This window comes from Hyposmocoma kahamanoa, unplaced genomic scaffold (genome assembly GCF_003589595.1).
Source record: "Hyposmocoma kahamanoa isolate Upper Pololo Valley unplaced genomic scaffold, ASM358959v1 99817, whole genome shotgun sequence".
Taxonomy (NCBI): domain Eukaryota; kingdom Metazoa; phylum Arthropoda; class Insecta; order Lepidoptera; family Cosmopterigidae; genus Hyposmocoma; species Hyposmocoma kahamanoa.
This window is the reverse complement of record NW_020656047.1, coordinates 72,789-93,212: the sequence shown is the minus strand read 5'-3', so window position 1 is coordinate 93,212 and position 20,424 is coordinate 72,789. Positions and strand designations below refer to the sequence as shown.

At 37.2% G+C, this 20,424-nt stretch overlaps 1 protein-coding gene across 1 annotated transcript; it reads left to right on the top strand.

Annotated features, from left to right (window-relative positions):
- Nucleotides 1-340: 340 nt before the first annotated feature.
- LOC113239291 (cytospin-A-like) lies at nt 341-20,424 on the top strand (the record flags this gene model as incomplete). Its single annotated transcript, XM_026476211.1, has 9 exons — nt 341-478; nt 899-1,061; nt 7,133-7,237; nt 8,858-8,973; nt 10,192-10,342; nt 16,165-16,272; nt 17,289-17,412; nt 18,911-19,067; nt 19,635-20,424. Coding segments are annotated over 9 exons (1,152 nt in total), but the record flags the coding sequence as incomplete, so codon positions are not given.

Here is a 20,424-nt window from a genome sequence, read left to right as displayed (position 1 = left end):
ACTCTAAGCGTCCTTAGGTATTCACTCCTCGTGTAACTACACGAGGAGAAAGTTTTCGCGCGGCCGCCGCGTGGTGGCCGCCCAGTTACCACGCCTTCATGTACATTAATGGCGAATCTGAGTTCTATTTACTAGGTAACAACATTCAAATTCCTCTGCATAATACAACAGCGCGGCCGCCGGTTAGACCAAGACAAGCCAGTCTCGCCCGCGCGTCTGAACCGCGGTTGTCGTAGTATTATCATATTTGACGGGGTTGAGTTGAACGGAGAAAGTGTGGTCCTAGCAGTGAAGAACTTCTTAATATGATAGTGACAATTTCTTCAATTTCCTCTTATAGGTGCAAGTGGCCTCAGAAGAGAAGCTGACGCTGATGTCCCGCGCGGGCGAGGCGCTGGCGCATGCTGCAGACCTCGAGCGGCAGTTGCAGGATGCCCGCAACCGTTATACGCAGCTGGCCAGGGATCGGGAGAGAGATGTAAGTGGCACTTCGCTGAATCTAAAAAACTGGACTATTTGTCGCTTGGTAGTGGAAAAATTTCCATTTTGAAAATATCACATTGTTCAGAAAAATAAATATTTTTCCGGATGTCTTTTCTTTAATTTTCCACATTTGAAGTTGACACCTGTCAAAAGTTGAAGTTACTGAACGAAAACGATGTAGCCAACAACAAGTGGTGGCGGTGTGGTGGTTGGAGGGTCTTTTTTCGCTGTTGTGAAATACTTTTAAATCTCGTTTTCGTTACGTGGCTTTTCGCTACAACACAGTCGGATTGAGAACCTCCTCCTTTTTTTGAAGTCGGTTAAAATAGAATATTAAATCTATAGAAAATCTAAAAAAAATATGCGGAAACGGTGAACAGGCAGCCAGGAAATAATTGAGAATTGTAATTCGCAGGAATCAGAATGGAAGCAATTCCAAAGTGACCTCCTGATGACAGTTCGCGTAGCGAATGACTTCAAAACTGAAGCCCAAAGAGAACTAGAGCGTCTTGTATCTGAGAACAAGATAGCTAGAGACCGCATTCGACATTTGGAAGACCAAATACATTCACTCAAAGGTAGGTGTGAAAGAGAAATATGCACTGCTGTAATCACAGAGGGAGATGCATGCGTGGTGTTTACATCAGAGTGAGTTCGTTGATCGATGTTTAATTTTAAAGGGGACACACAACACGTTGGCACTAAAAAAATTATATATCTCTAAATTATATATCATTATTATTTTTTTAATTACACAATATAGCTAAGATAGAAACCTACTCCAATTTTCAACTTGAATAGTGTGATAGCTAAAAACTCTTGGGAGATTTTTGTACGTACAGAATAGTCGTGAGATCAAAAATATTTGAGAGCGAGAAATACATTTGATCTAGTCCTGTGTCGGTTGATCAATCCTGACTGATTGATTCGATCGTATTTTCGATCATCTATCACTCGTCACTCACGATATTAAATAAATAAAAAAAAGATAAATTTCGTACCGGTCCGATCGATGATCCACTTACAAAATTATGTGATGATTTATTAATCCGTGATTGAATTTCGGTCGAGAGAATTCCATCGAATGAATGGTCTATCGTACAATTGTTCGACCTAAACGAACTAAGTGAGATGGCGGACTGGAGCTTGGGGACTAAACGTAAGAATGAACGAGACGAGACGATCTTATTATGGTATGATATTATTGTCAATTGCAGATTTAAGTGTGATGTGAATTGTTGAAAAACCTCTAAAATTATGAAGTCCAATTTTGCGACCATTACCCGCGCTTAGGTCAAACATAAATGATCTAATCTTCTAGAGATCCGCGACCAGGGTCATCTGATTATTTTAATTCCATCGAACACGATCGACACAGCTCTAATTTGAACGAATTTCACAATGTTCCAAAAATGTGCCCAGAAATTAAGCAGGCCTTGTATTAATATTATGCCTTATTATGTATATACATACATTAATGCTTTCATCTAACTCACTCCTTTGTAATATTTGAAAGTAGAATTTTAATTCTCTATATGAATAGCATAAATTGTTTTGAAGTCGAGTTTTTAGTTCTGTTTCTACATCACAGTAGTGAGTGTGCATGTGGTAAGTATATTGAGATGTAAATAAATATAATTAATAAGTTATGTTCTTCAACAGCAGAATTAACTTGCATTATCATGCACTAATTCTGTGTAAATAGCGCCTCCATAGACAGTGAATGTTGTTTGTGGTCTATATCAAACTGGTCATAGAGACAAATTAAAGTAAAAAGAAACTTATGATCTTTCATTGGTAATACCAACATATCCTTGTATTTTAAACGAATGCGTACATTTCTAACGCGTTTCTAAGTGCTTTAAAAGTAATATTTCATTTTATTAAAATCTGCATGTACAATTTTAGTGGTAAGGTCTATGGAGGCCAAGCTTCGAGTAATTTAACCGTACAGTCATACTAACTACTGTACAGTGATGTTAATGATATCTAATCAAATATTTGCCAAAACAGGTGATGATAACACGAGGGAATCCATCGAAATTTTTAACTGTTCCGATGATGAGAAAGTTACACAGGAACCAGAATTTGAATTGCTAGATGATTCGGATGATATATTCACAACTATATGCCATAAGTATTTGTCTAGGGTTCATAGTGCCTCTGAACCTATTGTAAAGGATACCAGCGTTGGTGACCAGACTAAAGCCGAACTGAAGAATGATTTTAAATATATCCAGAACGATAGAGTGATGATTGCCGTAGCAAATGTGACTGTTGATGAAACGAATGATGATGACAGCAGTAGAAGTCATGTAGAAAGTTCTTCGGATAATAATGATCATTTTCAAAGCAGAATTTTGGCCGAAGTCGTTCTACCTTCCTTTGAAAACAAACTGTTTAAAAGGCAAAACGCTGTTGACGTTTGTCGAGAGAAAAGCAGCCGACAGGACGCAGTAGATATCTCAAATTCTGATGATTCAAGTGAGGAAACAGGTGTGAAAAAAGAAATTAAGTTCATTTCAAAGTCCCAATCCAGTAACGTAATCATAGCTAAAGATAGAACAATATTTAGCACAAGTCCGTCGGGAATGTACAATGGTAAACCAAAATCATTCAGCTTGGAGAATTTGCATAAAACAAATGAGTTTGAAGATGTTTTGAAAGAGGCTACTAGTATAGAATTTTATAATTTAAACAACAATTATAGCGAAACGTCATTATACACTGAAGGCTCTGACAATGTTTTTTTATCGCCAGTAAAGAAACATTATGATAAAGGTCATGAATTTGGCTGTAGCGTTATAGTGCCTATAAATACCGACAGAAGAGAATCTGTAATACGTTCCGAGACACCAGTTAATAATGTAATTCGTACGCCATTGTCATTAAAACTGGATCATGATGTAAATTTGCCAGTTGTTAAAGCAGAATCTATTCTACCCATGGCCTACCCTGATGACATAAAACCTTTTCTACTCAAACCATCTACAGAGCCAGTTAAAGAAATCCCAGATTCAATAACTATTGAAGAGAACGTAAAACATTTTAAGAAATCGAACGACGATAAATTGACCTTGAAGTCGGCCTTTACGAAAATGATTGGAAGTAATAAAAATGAATCTAAACACAGACGATCGTCTTCGCCAGCTATGAAATTGAATGATACAGAGCCTAATATTGCATCGTTAAATAAATATGTCAAGGTTGATAAAAACATGAACACTATTGAAAATAATGACTCACAGAAAGCATTTAGTAGGCTTCATATTGGAAGACACTCTTCTCCTTCAAAATTAATGAAAGATAAACAGCCTGAGTCTCCTAAAATCGGTACTGTAAGCGAAAATCTTTTTGAGAACATAATTACTATTGATGTCGAAAATTCTCAAGAGACTAAACCGGGAAGTCATCCAGCAAAGCGTATTGGATTTAATAAATCGAGTAATTCTTCTTCTGCCATTCAGGTCAAAGAAACTCAATCTCCTAATAAGAATATTCTCAAAAGCTTTAATGAAGCTAGTGTTGTAGGCGGCGATGAAAAACCTTTATCAAGAAGAAGCTTCACCAAAGAGCCACGGGAAAGTAAACCAGAAATCACTAGCATGGAAGCTGTAAACGAAAATATTCAAAAAAGGACATCTATAAGTTCGCATAATGAAAACATACCTTCTGAACGGCCTAAAGAAACAACTTATTTGTTAGATGATGATATAATAACTTTGGACAGTTCTAATAAAGACGCTTTACGGACTAACTCTGGTGTTATTGATGAAGTGAAAGAAGAAAAGGTGCTTGCTGCTTCACCAAAGGCATCTGATGATCTTGTGACTAGTACTCCTCTTAGCACTAACGAAAAAGATACAGAAGCAATGATGTCTGAAAACATTGATACAACACAGGTTCATAGCCTACATACTCTAGAGTCGTATGTTAAGGATACAAGACAAAATTCAGAATCACAAGAAAGTGAAAACACATTGGTTAAACATTCACAAATAGTACGAGATAAAGCTGCAAAATCTATGGATGTAAAAGTTACAGAAGACTCCACTAAGTTGATTGATGTAACCACTTCCAAATACACAGAAAAGTCGGTCGAAGATAAAGCTGATAATTCTAAAATTCACGCAGAGAAATCTGAAGATAATCTTAAAGTTATGTCAGATGACATGCCTAAATGCAGCAATACTAATTCAAATCCCTTTTTGTATATAAATACTTTTTCTTCGCAATCAATAAAACCTAATGCAGTTGAAGCCCCGTTCGACGTTAGTTATCATTTAAAAATTAACACTGTTAACGATCTTGTGTGCCAAGATGTTCCTAGAGTTGCTATTTCTAAACCAAATGATGAAATTATTGCTACGACTCCAAAGACACTAGACAGGTCAAGGAATTTCCTCCCCATACAGATTATCAGCGGAAACTACTTAAATAAAACAGATAGAACACCGTCGCCGATAATAATAAGTCCAGTTCTAATACAACCGATTTTCTTTAAACAAAATTCTACGTTATTAGACTTTGATCGTAAACCAGAAAATAAAAAATCTAAAATTTACTACGATGATATCGATCAAGTCAAGTCATCGGAAAATAAAAGTCCAAAGGTTTCGGTATTACCAAAAGTGGACGAAAAGAAGACTAAAGGCATGTATCAAAAAAATATAAAAGGGAAAAACGTACCATTCATCTCTTGGAAAACTTTTGATTCGAACGGAAGTCTACCAGATTCTAAAATATCGTCTTCAAACAGAATTAGCCCCAGACCTGTGGAATCTCCAAACCCAAAAGCACTAAAATTGACAAAAACGCCAGAGTTTTTAATCGATAATCATTATTATCAACCGATGGAAAATGTTCCCTTTGTAATAAACACGACTCCAAATTTTACCAAACCAAAAGTACTGCAAACACAAATCAAAGAAATCAAACCTCATTTGCCAAATACGAATCCTTTCCTCCCAGAAAATCAGCCCATTAGAGATTCCGAAGAAAACTATTATGAGGAAATCGGAGAGCCAATGCTGATTTTTCAAAAACCAGGGAATAATATAGCTGATGACGAAAAAATATCAAACAAATTTCAAACCGCCCGAAATGATTTCTCGTCGGTAACTCGAGAGGAAATTCTCAAAGTGCCAAGACGTCCACGAAGACCTAAAAAAGAGGAAAAGCATGTTCTAAAAATAAACGTTGAAGACGCCACAGATGTTGTAAAACAAATGGCTGGTATCACAAAGTCGGTCATATCATTGTCAAGATCTCCGAGCGCTAAGGATGCAGAGAAGAAACATAGCGGACCAGTAGGCGCTATTGTGTATAATTTGGAGAAGAACGCTCCTCAAGAACGGTCGAGAAAGTTGTCTTTACAGGGGCAGAAAGCGCCTCAAACAGACGTGAACACAGGGTCGTTGCCGCGAGATCGGAAGCCGTATTGGAAGACTCAGGAACACAAACGGCTTTCGCATCCAATACGCTCTTTGAACGACCCTCCACCACTGCGGCCGCTACGTAAGTTGCCGATGGACGTGTGACATGTCAATAACTGTGGAAGACCCATAACGTGTTGTGTTCGATCGTTCTCATTTGGTGGAGGTGTGTGGTGGAGGAAGCTTTATCTTTAAGTGTTGAAAATAACTATATTTAATTTTGCTTCAGCATTTGCACAGCTTTTGTTTGATAGGCATCACGGCTTTTCTCATGGTAACCGGTTAAAACTTGTTAGTGAAGTATAATTGTTTTAGTATTAAGTTTCTTAGTCAACATTTCAGTATAGTATTCTTTCAGATACCCTTTTAGAATACTCTCATTTAGATATTCATAAATCAAAAGACCCTTTAATGACAAAGGACAAGAGCACATTAATATTATTGGTTTTAAAGCAGCACTCATTTGATCATTTTGATCGAACATAAAAAATACATCATACATCAAATTTTGTCTTAAGATACACTTATTCGATAATATCAAAACTATAAGAACCATTTGATAGACATTCACAAGCAAGATACAATCAGAGATGGGTAGTGGTTTAAAACCCAATGAACTCGCCCGGGTTTTTAGTCAAAGCGCGTGGTTTGAATACATTTTTGCCCAAAATCGGGGGCACAAACGAATACGGAATTTGGTATAATTCCATGTTTATTGGTAATTTCAATATAAATAATCTTTTTAGACGGAAAAAGAGGCAACTGCACGCAATACCCACCTCGTAATCTTAGGGACTCAAACTTACTACTAGGGATGCACATTATGATTAGATTTTTATGAAAATCGATTAAGTGTATACGATAACAAGTTTTTATATCGATTCATTTCAATGCGATTTTCAAGCGAATCGATTCAATACAAAGGCAAAATATGTAAGCAAAGAAATAAACATTTTGTAATAATATCAGTACATTTGAACAAAACGACGATTTACAAATATCTACTTGTAAATAGTTTCTGCCCTCGATTTCGAGTGTTAGTGGGTTTTAACCCTATTAAAACCCGACGTTAACAAAACGCTGGGTTGAAACTCGGGCGCTCATCTCTGGATACAATAAAATTTCCAATGCTTGAAGTCCACACTACTCTACAACATACACTAATATCTAGGAAATAGGTGAAATTTTAGTTAATAGTGAAAGTGTTACCTCAGCAATGCCTCCACGAAATGAAGAACCACCAGCGCCGCCACCGCTGCTAACCAGCGCATCACTACAAGACATCATGGCTACTGCAGCTTCGCATAGACGAACTAAAGGTGAATTTCACTTTTACATTATCCCTTGATTATCATAATAACTAGAGATGTGATAGTCCTTTCGGCAGTTTAGGACCACAATGAGAAATGACAATATTTTAAAATAACCACTTCTACAAATGACCACTTCTGAAATTGCCATTTCTTTAAATGCTACTTCAACAAAAGAACGCTTCTTGAAATGACTACTTCTTGCATAGACCATTTTTACAATTCAATAAGTTTCAACTTCGGATTGGAAACATTACCACAAGTTTGACGATGGACTTTTGGTAGTTGGGTGAACGCATACTATACAGGTGGTGCTGGTTTCGAATCTCACCGCTCCGCAGCAGTCCATACTGCCTCCGTGGCCAAACGGTTACCATGCCGGAATGCCACGCAGAGGTCTCAGGTTCGATTCCCGAGCCGGAAGAAATATTTGTATGGGCTACATTTATTTTTCTCGTGAGTTTGAGTGTAATTTGCTGTTATCTATGTGTGTCCATGGCACCCGCGACACAGGATTTCCCTAGTGCGGGGCTGTGTTGAGTGCGTGCTTTATTGTACTTATCGACTCGGCATGGGCTTGAGCCTTTGTTATTAAAAACGAAATAAATAAATTACTGACTAACTGGCAGGTGCCCGCGACTTCGTCTGCGTAGAAGTACTTCGTGTGGTCTACTCTGCCACTGTTAGCAGAAAGAGCGCATGTGACATTTTTTCAAAAAAATTATTATGTATACTGCCGTGATCAAAAAAAAAACCGATCTGTCACCATTTTTACTTTTTAGAGTTTGTTAAAGTAGATATTTTTTTAATTTCATTTAAGCATTATTTTATCGGTTTTGAGTTTTCGTCACAACCGCCCTTTCTATTAACGGCGGCACTACTGCACTACTTATTTGAGAAATTATTGATACTCCATACAAACTTTCATCCCCTATTTCGCCCCCTTTTAAGATTTATTTTTGTGACAAAAAGTAACCTATATCCTATAACCTAAGTCCCATCTATCTCCATATCAAAATTCATCAAATTTGGTTCAGTGGTTTAGGGGTAAAAACGTAACAGTAAGTTTCGCAGTTATAATATTAGTTTCGATAAAGTGCAAATATATTACATGTCCGAAGTAAGCATTCCAATTTATCGATAGTTTGAGATTGTATATCACGGCCCCTAAAACAAAAGTCTCCTGCATTCGTGACAACGGTTTTTGTTTTCTACTACCTACAATATTATTGTGTCCATATAAAACTCTGACTAAATATGTGTATAATATAGTAACCTATCACACAAACTCTTTTTTTTTTCGAAATGAACGTTTGTTCGAATTTTCATTACACCGAAAACCGAATTATAACGAAACCGTTGTTCTTTCACGATGTGTTGGATGTTTATTACTAAGGCACGATTAGGTTCGGTTAAATTAGGTTTAAAAGAAAAAAAACATTTTCCTCTCAAAATTACTATCGAGGTTACGAAAATTCAAGCAAACGTTATTTCTGGAAAATGTCATTTCGGACTACTGATAGGTAACCGTATAATATACCTTCAAAGTGAAACCATACTTATTTTGTATATGTCAACTACGGAATATCGTATAATTGTACTACAATTCAATCCAATTTCTCGTCACAGGTGTGAGTCGAGAAGACTCGAGACTATCAGTGAAGTCACTGATCGAGAGCATAGAGAACGCGGCCAAGGCAGCTAAGCAGTCGCCCGCCACCACCCCGGTGGGGGAATGGCCCCAGGTAAAATTTTGGTAGTTTCTCCGAATCATTATAGACCGAATAATTTTCTTATTCTAAATCGTACACATTCTAATTTGTTTGCACACGTAGCCAGTATCGGTAGCATATCTGTGTTGGGCGATTGAGTGAAACCGTCCAAGAACCGTGAAAGAGTTCGTTCAGAGAAGTGTTGCCACCTTACCTATTTCTGCCGCCAAGCATTAATGTGAACATTATTGTGTTCCGGTTTGGAAGGGTAAGGGTGAAATTACAGGCACATGGGATTTGTCAACTTATGTCTGAGGGTGACGAGGGCAGTGTCAGTGCCCCTCAAATCTTTGCGATTTAAAGCTCTAAGTGGCGTTGCAACTGCTATGGACATATCGACCCCTCCTACGTGAAGTATCGTATGTCGAAATTGCCAAGTTTATAGGGGAGCCTTTTAATATTTTCTGAATTCACTGAAATAAGCATAACACGTGACTACAGCATTTCTCACTTTTATTCGGCAATGCTCGTTTAACTGCCTCTGTGGCCGAACGGTTACCATGCCGGACTGCCACGCAGAGGCCCCAGGTTCGATTCCCGGGCCGGGAGAAATATTTGTATGGCCTACATTTGTTTCTCTCGTGAGTTTGGGTGTAATTTGTCGTTGTCTATGTGTGTGTCCATGGCACCCGCGACACAGGGTTTCCCTAGTGCGGGGTTATGTTGAGTGTGTGCGTTATTATTATTATTACTCAGATAGGGTCGTATTCCAGAACTGTACTCAATGCTCAAATCAGGATTTGAACAGACTTGAGTATGATTTCAAGCACTGGAAATACGACCCTAATGGCAAGGACTTGAGTATGATTTCTAGTGCTTTGAATCATACTCAAGTCCTGACTTGAGCATTGAGTAGAGTTCTAGACTACGACCCATAGAGTATTATAAAATCCTAGATATTGGTTAGATGATCACTCTATGTGAGTAACGAGCTTTGCGAATAAAACCGAGAACTTTAAAACGCTCCCCTGTAAACTTGTGCAATTTCGACATTCGATACTTTACGTAGGAGGAGTCCATATAGGCGTGACGCTTACCACCCGGCGACGCTTACCACAACTTGTTCGTCCCGTCACTTGATAACATAAAAAAAATCTTATATTTGAGCGGATCGCCTCTTTTTTGACTCGCTTGTACTCTCCACCGTTATCGAAGATAATGTCATTCTGATTATTACCTTTCTGAATTCAGGTCCAAACAACAGTGCCAGTGTCAACAACGAACAGCACGATGAAGAACGGCCTATCCGAAACCACGCCGGCGACCAACGGCATGGCCAACAACAACTTCACGACTAAACCGCCTACAGCGAGGAGCGCGAGGCCCTCGCCTATTGCGACTGGTGAGTCTACTATCTTTATTTCGGATGATAAAAAAAATAAATGAAATTTCTTGAGGTGATAAACCCTTAACATCAAAAGAGACGATTTTAAACGCAAAAAAGTTGTTGTTTTATATGATAAAGCTGATTTTATTATTTCTTATATGGCTTAAACACACAATCACCTTTATAAAACAGAGCCTTAAAAAAGAGAAAATAAAATTTGTGATTTAAAGTTTTTTGCTGCCATTTTAGTTTTTAAGAAAAGATGCCATCACATTATATAGTAATTACGAACACATGCACACACACGCACAATAAGGGGCGCGCGCACACAAACAACACTCGAGCGGAGTACATACAGCAGTGTTGCCAGATGGTTACATTACTTACATTTTTCGTAACTTTTTGCCCTCTCGCGTAGTATGTAAGTAATTTTTATTTATTTCAATATTCGTCAAAACCATGACATTTTTTTAAATTCAACTGTACATTATTTGTTATTGTAAATTCACACCCAAATTAGATAATAAAGTAACTCGGAGATAGCGCAAACAAATGAAATCAATTCATTACTGGTTAAAGCTTGATTTTCCTTAAGCATACTTACTTTTTTTTTCTTGTATTTAGTCGTATGTCGCACAGCTAATACAAAAGTGTATTAATTCAAAAAGTGTATTTTTTCAGAATCAATTAAAATACGAATTATTCACTTCCCGTGAAAGGTTTTTAAAATTTATGTATTTGTATAGGCTAAAGTTGTATTTTTTTTACATACAGATAGAATGCAGACATCTACACAAACTTTTATTTAGATTTTTTATTTTTAAAAAAATATTTAAAAATGAAAGATAATTTCAAGTACCTAAGGACTGTGTTGTCGAGAAGTAGCTCACACTCTACTTAAAAGTTTCTCTCTTTTTGAGTTGGATAGATAAATACCTTTTGATATTTTGTTGCAATGTTCTAACGACGGTTTAACAATTGTATAATCTTGAATATCACAAATTTTGAGTTACGACACTTTAGTAATCGCAGTGCGATATGAAAATACTTCACAGTTGAATTGTATAATAAAAAAAATGAAAATATGGCTTTAGCAACAAAAAAAATTATATTTTCAAGTAACGAAACGTAATTTCTGACTCAAGAGCCCTGCCACCACTGCATACATGTACAAACACAACCAAACGCGCTCGCACAGACACAAGCATACAGTATTTTAAGATTACTACGCAAATCACGCAAACACGTAAATTACTCACGTACGATTCTTCCCACCATGGATAATTTACATCGAGTATATAACAGAAAAAGAGACGAAATGTCATTTAATTTTTTAAAAACTATTCAGCCAAATCATTACTGTCACAACTGCGCTCCGATTGGCCAGCCCGAATTCGAAACAATTGACGGGTGTCAAATGTTTCACTTCAAATCGACCAGTTTAACTAACTAGCTTTGCTAGAATGGACGAAAATTGAAAAGTCACATATTTAATATTTAATTACCGATGAAATGTGATTCCGTTTGTTTTGTGATCAGCCCCCATTGTTAGAAATATTATCTTTATTACAATAAATACAGAATATTTTTGGAATATACGCTAACGTAGACACAGGTCAGTTGTTGGCGCTGTACTATTTCAGTTTTCTAATTTGTGATTTCAGCGCAAACGAGATATTTATATTTAAAAGATATTTATATATTGATATTTATAAGTGATATAATGACCATTACCTGATGAGTTGCCAGGGATGGATGGCCCTTATTTCGTCTCTATTTCTGGTTATATACTCGATGATAATTTATAACAATCACTTATTATCGCTTTCAAACTAAACTATTTTAATCGAACCTACACTATTGTACCGAATGCATCTTCAACACCCCCGCATGTTAATGCTTATTTGTTCCCAGCCCGGCATGAATCGAGCGCCTAGCGCGTAGCTGAACGCTTGCCTTTCTAATACTGTGTTCTTGTGTGCACTAATTTATTTTTAGTTTTATTATATTGTACTATAGTGTATTTTGGTTTTATTCTTTTTACCCAATATCGTGTCTTAATTATAACGTAGATTTGTGAAAATATTGGGTTTATTTTTAATGTTACACACCTAAGAACGAACCCTAATAACAAACATTAAGAGAGGTCACACACGGCGGCTTTTAGATGTAAACGCGCGTTCGTGAAAACCGCGATTGCATCGCTATATTTGCGATTTATATGCGATTGCATCGATAAAGTCGCGTGTTTGCACCGCGTTTGCATCGCTGTTTAAAGTCGCGCGCGTTAGCCGTGTGCAACCGCTCTAAGACTATGAAAAGAACTTTGCAAGCAAGTTTTTTGAATCTACAAAACGAACATAGCCTAAATTTAAGCAAGAAATTAAATACAAAGATCGAATACATTGGAAAAGTCTTCGAATCGACTTGAACCCACGACCATAATGCATCGTTGTATTGCTCTTACCAACTGAGCTACGGGTCAAGTTATCGAGTCGTCGAAATTTTCCTATGTGTTTTTGTTAAAGATCGTACTGTTTTTGTTCGTGTTTTTTTTCGGCTTTCTGTGCCGCTGGTGACATCTAGTGAGAGATTTTAGAATCTTTGTAAAATCTCTCACTAAATTGAATTTAATTTTGTGAACATGAAAACCTTGCTTAGCTCGACATATTTGCTTAGTCGAAGTCAAAATTCATTTTAAAAGTCTCAGCGTTAAGCATTCCAATTTATCGATAGTTTTAGATGGTATATCACGGCCCCTAAAACAAGTCTCCTGCAGTCGTGACAACGTGTTTGTTTTCTACTACCTACAATATTATTGTATCCATACAAAACTCGATACTACCTACGTGTTTAATTTACGCTAAAACAAACAAAAACAGTTTTATACTGTAACACCATAGTTTTTTCTGTTTATATGCTTGCTCCCACTTGGGAGCTTATTTGAGAGTTGACAACATTGACTTACAAATAAATGGACGACGGGTCTAATACAAAAACCACGAAAAAAATGTCCCAAGTCAACCTATTTAAACGTAGTGACATGTAAAGGAATATGAAAAAGCTAAAACGTTGAATTTAAATTGTAATGTCATCGCAGTACTGTCTAATTTTGCTTGCTTAGCTGTCAGTCGAACAAACGAAGACTAAAGCGTGAATGACGCTCTGTATACGATTTTAACGCCCTATAAGTTCGGACACTTTTTAGCGCGGACCCGACGTCCATATAATTGTAAGTCAATGGTTAACAAACAACTTGGATTTCAGAATTTTCTAGCACTCAACCCAATTTAACGAGTTTCTATCTATACAAAGCTGTATAGAGGTAAATTTCCAAAAGCCTTACAAGTTTAGAGGTTTCTTGTTATTAAAAATATAACAATAGTGTTATATATAGATAGTACCTTAGACACATACACCTATGGTATATACCTGAATTGAAGTCATGCTTTCTGGTAGTTATTATTTGAACAGATTTTCCGGACAATCTCAAAGAAAAAAGACTTGCTTGGTTGTGGGAAAGGGGACAGTGTTCGCAACTCGTATAATACGATGAAGATAATATTGACTTCAAACTTGTTGTTGAAAAACTTCCGCGAGATTCGCACCTCATATCGTGCTGCCGCCACTATCTGTGAATCTTTGTACGATAGTATAAGTGTGAATCAGTTGGTTGCATATTCTTTTGTGTCCAAATTAATGATGACCCTGGAAACTTGTCACGCTAAGAGCGTAGTCTTACGAGCTGCATCCTGACTGCAAAATAAGAATTTAAATACAGTCAAAAACTAATAATGAGAAAGAAAAGAGAAAAAAATAAACGCACAAGATTAAATCCACAAATTAAAATGCAAAAAAAAGAAATCACAACCAAATAAAGTTAAAACTAAAATATTTATAAAAAGATACTTAGTGTGGTGCGGCAATAAAAGGGTCACAAACTCGGCAATTGCCGAAACATGGCGGTTAGGAGCCAACAGACTGCGATGCAACTCCATCACAAATTGTCAACAGCTTGTAGTGCAACATCGTGTGACACCATAAGGGTCAAAAGCGAATTTATTATACTTATTATATAAATCCAATAAAGATTCGATGTCAAGATACATGTTCCATAGTGTTAAATAAGCTTCATCGTATTGTGCTTAGAACGTTGTCCTAATTAACTTGTGTCTGTGGTTTTTACAACTTAAATAACCCTTTCACGGTGATATGCCAGTTACGATATTTAACATTATTACTATCCAATATTGTTTATATTCTTTTCCGTTGTATAGTATATACTGTAAAAGTTTCTAATGGCATAGTATAATTAAGACAAGTAGGACAACTTCCGCTTATTTGGCGCGTAAATACGTATACGTCGCTCAAAGCGTAGGGTAGTACCGTTATTATTTTAGTGATGCCTACAGGTTGTAAACATAATTTGAAATAATTATAACTTTTTTTATAAAAAAACAAAAAAGAATAATCAAAATTAGTTCACAAATGCCGGAGTAATGGCGTAACATACGCAGAAAAAAAATACAGTCTAATTGAGAACTTGTTCCTTTTGAAGTTGGTTAAAGATTAAGGTATTCATAATGATGTATTGAAATAATATTAATAATCATCAATTTCAGACAATTTGACTGATATTTGTTTAATTACTATGAACTGGCAAAACATATTTTGAAAATTAAAGGCAAGAATCAAAATCGAGTTTTAAAATTGCATACTAAAAATAAAAAAAAATTATACATTTTTTGAAAATTTGACATGAAATAGTAATAATCAGTTTATTAACACAATTAAATTAGATTAACGAATTAAATTGAAGAATTAAAATAATCTATAAAATAACCTTTGTCTAATGCAGAACTTACATATTGTTATTATTATCCCAGCATCGCGGATTAGTACTTCGATTGTGGGGGTATGATGAATAATTCTGAATATGATACGGTCTTGTTCACAAAACTAATAAACACGTCTACTATTTGATGCCATTTTTTAAACACCGAGCGAACGCTTCAATACTACGATAAATTGCGCGTACCCACGCTGTGCAATTTGAGTGCACTGCGAGATTATGTGAATGTGTGCGCTGGCATATACGCATACAAGCTGCGTTGCTACGTTTGTATGGAGTTACACAACTTGTCTTGTTATACTATGCTATAGTCTGTCTTTATTGAAGACGGAGTAAAATGACATGTGTAGACCTATCAGTTTTCATAAAAATGTAAATAGTTATGTAGTTGTTGTCGATAGTTTTATCGATAGGTTGTGATTGAAAGAAGATAAAATTTTGCCAAAAATGACGGGAATTTGAAAGTTACGACGTTCTAATGATTACTAATTGAGTTATCGCCGTTGGTCTACTAGTATCGAGATAAATTTTTATTCATATACATTTTAACACAAATAGCTGGATTTGATTATCTGTATTGAACTGAAAAACTTTGAAATATGTCTCCTCTTTATATTTTTTATAAACATAGTTCTAAATACAGTGGTATTATGTATAAACTTATAAAAATTGACAATTTAAATGAGCTTGTGCGCAGTAATTGGATGAATAATAGGTCGAAGATGATTAAAATGAAACAAGTTCGGCTATTTATTCCATAAGCGTGACCCATATTCAGTCGATAGTCGATAGAATATTTGTCGAAAGCATTCACGCAAGCGGGCAACACTTTTAAGCCATGAACTGTCATTTTACTCTGACTTTAAAAAATACCGACTATAGAAATTCACATTGGAATCGTGGTGTTCTTCGTAACACGAGATGATGACGTATCGTAACTGGCATTTATCGTATCTGTGGCTTGTGGTTGACGTGTGTGGCGTAGCAGACGCGGCTGGCGGCAGCAACATTCCCGACGAGCAGCGCGCACTCGCATCGCTACAGCAAAAAGCGATCGAGTCCTTCGTAAGGAGGAACAGCCACGGCGACATATGTGAGTTGCTTTATTTTGACTTCAAATTCAGACATATGACTTTTCAATTAAAATAATTGTACTTGAACCAAATTTTTTATTGAATTGATATTCAATTATTTTTTGTGAAATTACTCCACTTGTTTGCATTGACTTACAATCATATGGACGTCGGGTCCGCGCTAAAAAGTGTCCGAACTTATAGGGCGTTAAAATCGTATACAGAGCGTCGTTCACGCTCTAGTCTTCGTTTGTTCGACTGACAGCGAAGCAAGCAAAATTAGACAGTACTGCGATGACATTACAATTTCAATTCAACGTTTTAGCTTTTTCATATTCCTTGACATGTAACGTTTAAATAGGTTGACTTGGGACATTTTTTTCGTGGTTTTTGTATTAGACCCGTCGCGTCGTCCATTTATTTGTAAGTCAATGACTTGTTTGTTATAATTATTAATACAAAGATACCTTATATGTATAATATATTGTTTTAAGCGTTCGGCTTAGAAAAAATTCTTCGATCCGGCCGGTATCTAGCTGGGTGATGAAATACTTTCATAGATTTCTCGTTTTTGGCGCTACGACTAAAAAGTCCCTGAAAACCTAACACAAAGATCCGACAAGAAGCACATAGACAAATACGTGAGGTCCGCTGGAGGCACGGCTTGCTAGGAGACGTCGGTTCGAATCCGGCCGAATTCAAGGAACTTTTTCTAAGTGTTCCATCTTCATATTAATAATTAAATTTTTTGTACTAGCAGTCACTAAGAAAACTTACTAACCAATTTATGGACACCGTTGTCTGAATTAAAGATAAAATAAAAGATTATTATTATTAATTAACCCTAATGGGTTAATGTCCAACTGATAAAATAAATAATCTTATGAAATAAAGGTACGCAGTAAATACTGCAATGCCAGACATTTTCCGTTTTGATTGATTGACAATTTATTTCTTGAGACAAGCTTATGAAAACCGTGTTCGTTGACACTTCGCCACTGTATTGAATTATAATTTCCCCTTTTTGTGTACCTAGGTGAACGCAAAGACCCCCTGAACGCGCTGCAAGTGAAGAATGGCGGCTCCAAACGAAACGCGTTGCTCAAATGGTGCCAGCAGAAGACGTTAGGATACAACAACATCGATATTACCAACTTCAGGTAGGACATATTTTGGAATAAGTTAATTTGAATTTTTATTATATTAGACAACATTACATACGTTGCTGTGATCGCAAAGTAACTAAAACATTTCGGTTTTGGAAACCGGTGACAATGACGGTACCAGACCCGAGACAGTCCCATATTTTTCTACATAAGTTTTGCTTACAGTGACCCTCGTATCAACCTCTTGGTTATGCGGGAAGGGCGCTATAACCTGTACGAGTAAGCCCGTACAGGGACCATCGTAAGTCAGGCCCTAACCCCAGATCAGCCCGTTTGCACGGACTTCATCCGGTTCTCAGAAGGCTAGTGCCTTAGGGCTTGTGCAGCGTGTCGGCGATATGTCGCGACTGCGGTCGCATCGACTCGCAACGACTTCTAACTATGAAATACAGAGCAGCGTGCGGGCGACTAGCGACCTATAGCTTAGTGAATTTTCGAATAATTATCGACCCAAAGGGAAAATTCCGTTTTACGGTTCCATGCCATAGGAAGGATAAGAAGGAGATTTAATATTCATCCAATTAATATTATGCGGCGATTACGAACTGCATCAATTAAGCTATCTGGGTCCATTATTATAATTTTAATTACTTGTGTAATAATCTAATAATAATAGGAACATTAATTGGTAGGACTGATCGCTGCAAGTCTCACGATCAATGGTTGCCTGTCGCGGGCATGATGCACTAAGCCATTTAGTTCGACATGTTAAAACAAGTCGCAGCGAGTCGGAGCGACCGCAGTCGTGAAAAATATCGCCGGCACGCTGCACGAGCCCTTACGTGAACCGCCACTGGTGCACGTACAGCACCCTCCCCATTTTCCAGATAGGTACTTAGCTGTGGGCACGCTCAATTTCCGTCGCGCTAACGGTTGCCACCCCTGAGCCGTCGACTCAAAGTCGACTATCAAATTTCCTCATTGATGGCGGAGCTGTAGGGCTCACGCCTCTCCCTAGTTCCCAAATTTCTACGCGGCTGGAGGAACCGGAGGACGTCTAGCTCATCTTCTCCTAGCCTTCTGGGCTAGTGCCGGAGTAATCGCGTAACTTTATAAAAACTACAGTCGAATTGAGAACCTCCTCCTTGTTTTCAAGTCGGTTAAAAACAATCGTTATTAAACATGCTCCAGTAGCAGTATAGCTCCTTGTGAAAGAGTTCGTCCAGAGTAGTAGTAGTAGTACGCCAAGCAGTAATATCAGCGTTACTGTGTTCCGGTTTTGAAGGACAAGTCAACTATTATCTCAGGGTGACGGGCGTAGTGGTAGTGCCCCTCAGATCTTTGCAATTTTAAGCTCTGAGTGGTACTGTAACTGTTATGGACAGGCGTGTAGCTTACCGTCAGGCGCATGAATTGTTCGTCCTGCCACTTGAAGTTATTTAAAAAATGCTCCCTTGAAAAATTTTTGGATGACGCTTTCGCCCTTTCTAATAAACCTGGCGATTTACTAATATAACCCTGAATTAAATTTAACTTGACTTCCTCTCCGTAGTTCATCATGGAACGACGGCATGGCCCTCTGCGCACTTCTCCACTCATACTTGGGTGACGGGCGCGTGCCGTACTCGACATTGGCCCCCCACGACAAACGGACCAACTTCTCTGTCGCGTTCGCCGCTGCCGAATCGGTTGGCATTCCTACTACCCTGGTAAGTTATTTTTTTTTAAATTAATAATAAATAAATAAATATAAGACAACATCACATACATTGCTCCGATCTCAAAATAAGTAACCAAAATACTTGTGTTATGAAAATCGGAAACATTTACGGAACCACAAACACCAAGACCCGATACAATATACAAAAGTTTTTTACATTGATCTGGCCGGGGATCGAACCCGGGACCGAACCCGGGACCTCAGAGATGACGACACCATGAAAACCATCTCTCGTCGCGGAGGTCGTCGAAAAATTACGACCAGTTAATGTTCAATCTATTATAGTTAATTAGAATTTCTATAGAGGAAGGCTGATGGGGACATCAAGATCAACGCAAACTGTCTTTCCTAATAAATATCAACCCGCATTGGGCCAGCGTGGCGGATTATGACTCGTGTCCAGCAGTGAGACGTATAAATGGGTTAATGATGATGACCCCGTTATTTACTTTTTACTTTCTGTGTTTATTATCTGTAACATTTCGATTGTAGGACTAGAATCCGAGGTCATGTTTTAAAACCTAATTTTTTAAATTGAAATGTTATTTTGTTCCAGAACATTCAAGATATGATTCAGCAGGAGCGTCCAGACTGGCAACAAGTAATGGCCTACGTCACCAATATTTACAAACATTTCGAAACATAGACTTTGCTTCAAAATTCCTAAAACTCTTTAAAATAATCCTAGACATAACCTATCTACAACAAAATATACAAGATCTCATTTCAAATCGTCATCTCTAAAATTATTTCAATCGATAATTATCTCGCACTTTAAATAAAGACAACTATAGATTATCTACGTATTTATATGTACGCGTGTAAATGAGACAACTATACTTTAACAATTCGTCTTCTATTATTCTTCCAAACATAGCTTCAAAAAGTATCCTATAAGAACTTGTTAGGTTGTAAAGGACATTCCTATAAAGTAAGCTTGCGAGTGATATTTTTATATCAGTTTGTACGTATTTGATAGAATGGATCGATTTGCCTTTGACTGCCTTGTTAGATTGGTGTAAAGCTGTATAGATTGCCAGAAGACTCGAGAAAATGGTATCGATAAAGGTCGAAGTATAGTTAAGACGCGACAGCTATTGTTCTCTTTCTCGCATGGTTTTAAAGCAATGTCAGAGTAACAATACCTTTCGCATGCTAAAGACAGACAAGTCAACAGATTCGCCACGTTTGCGGTAGTGGAACGAATGGGGAAAAAATACGTCTTCAAACAAACATTTTTTGTCTATAAGTTCGAAACTTTCTCATAGATGGCGTTCAACGATTTGTTGATACGGAAAGCACGATCAATGCCTTTACAATGAGTTTACACTACAAGTTGTGTCAGG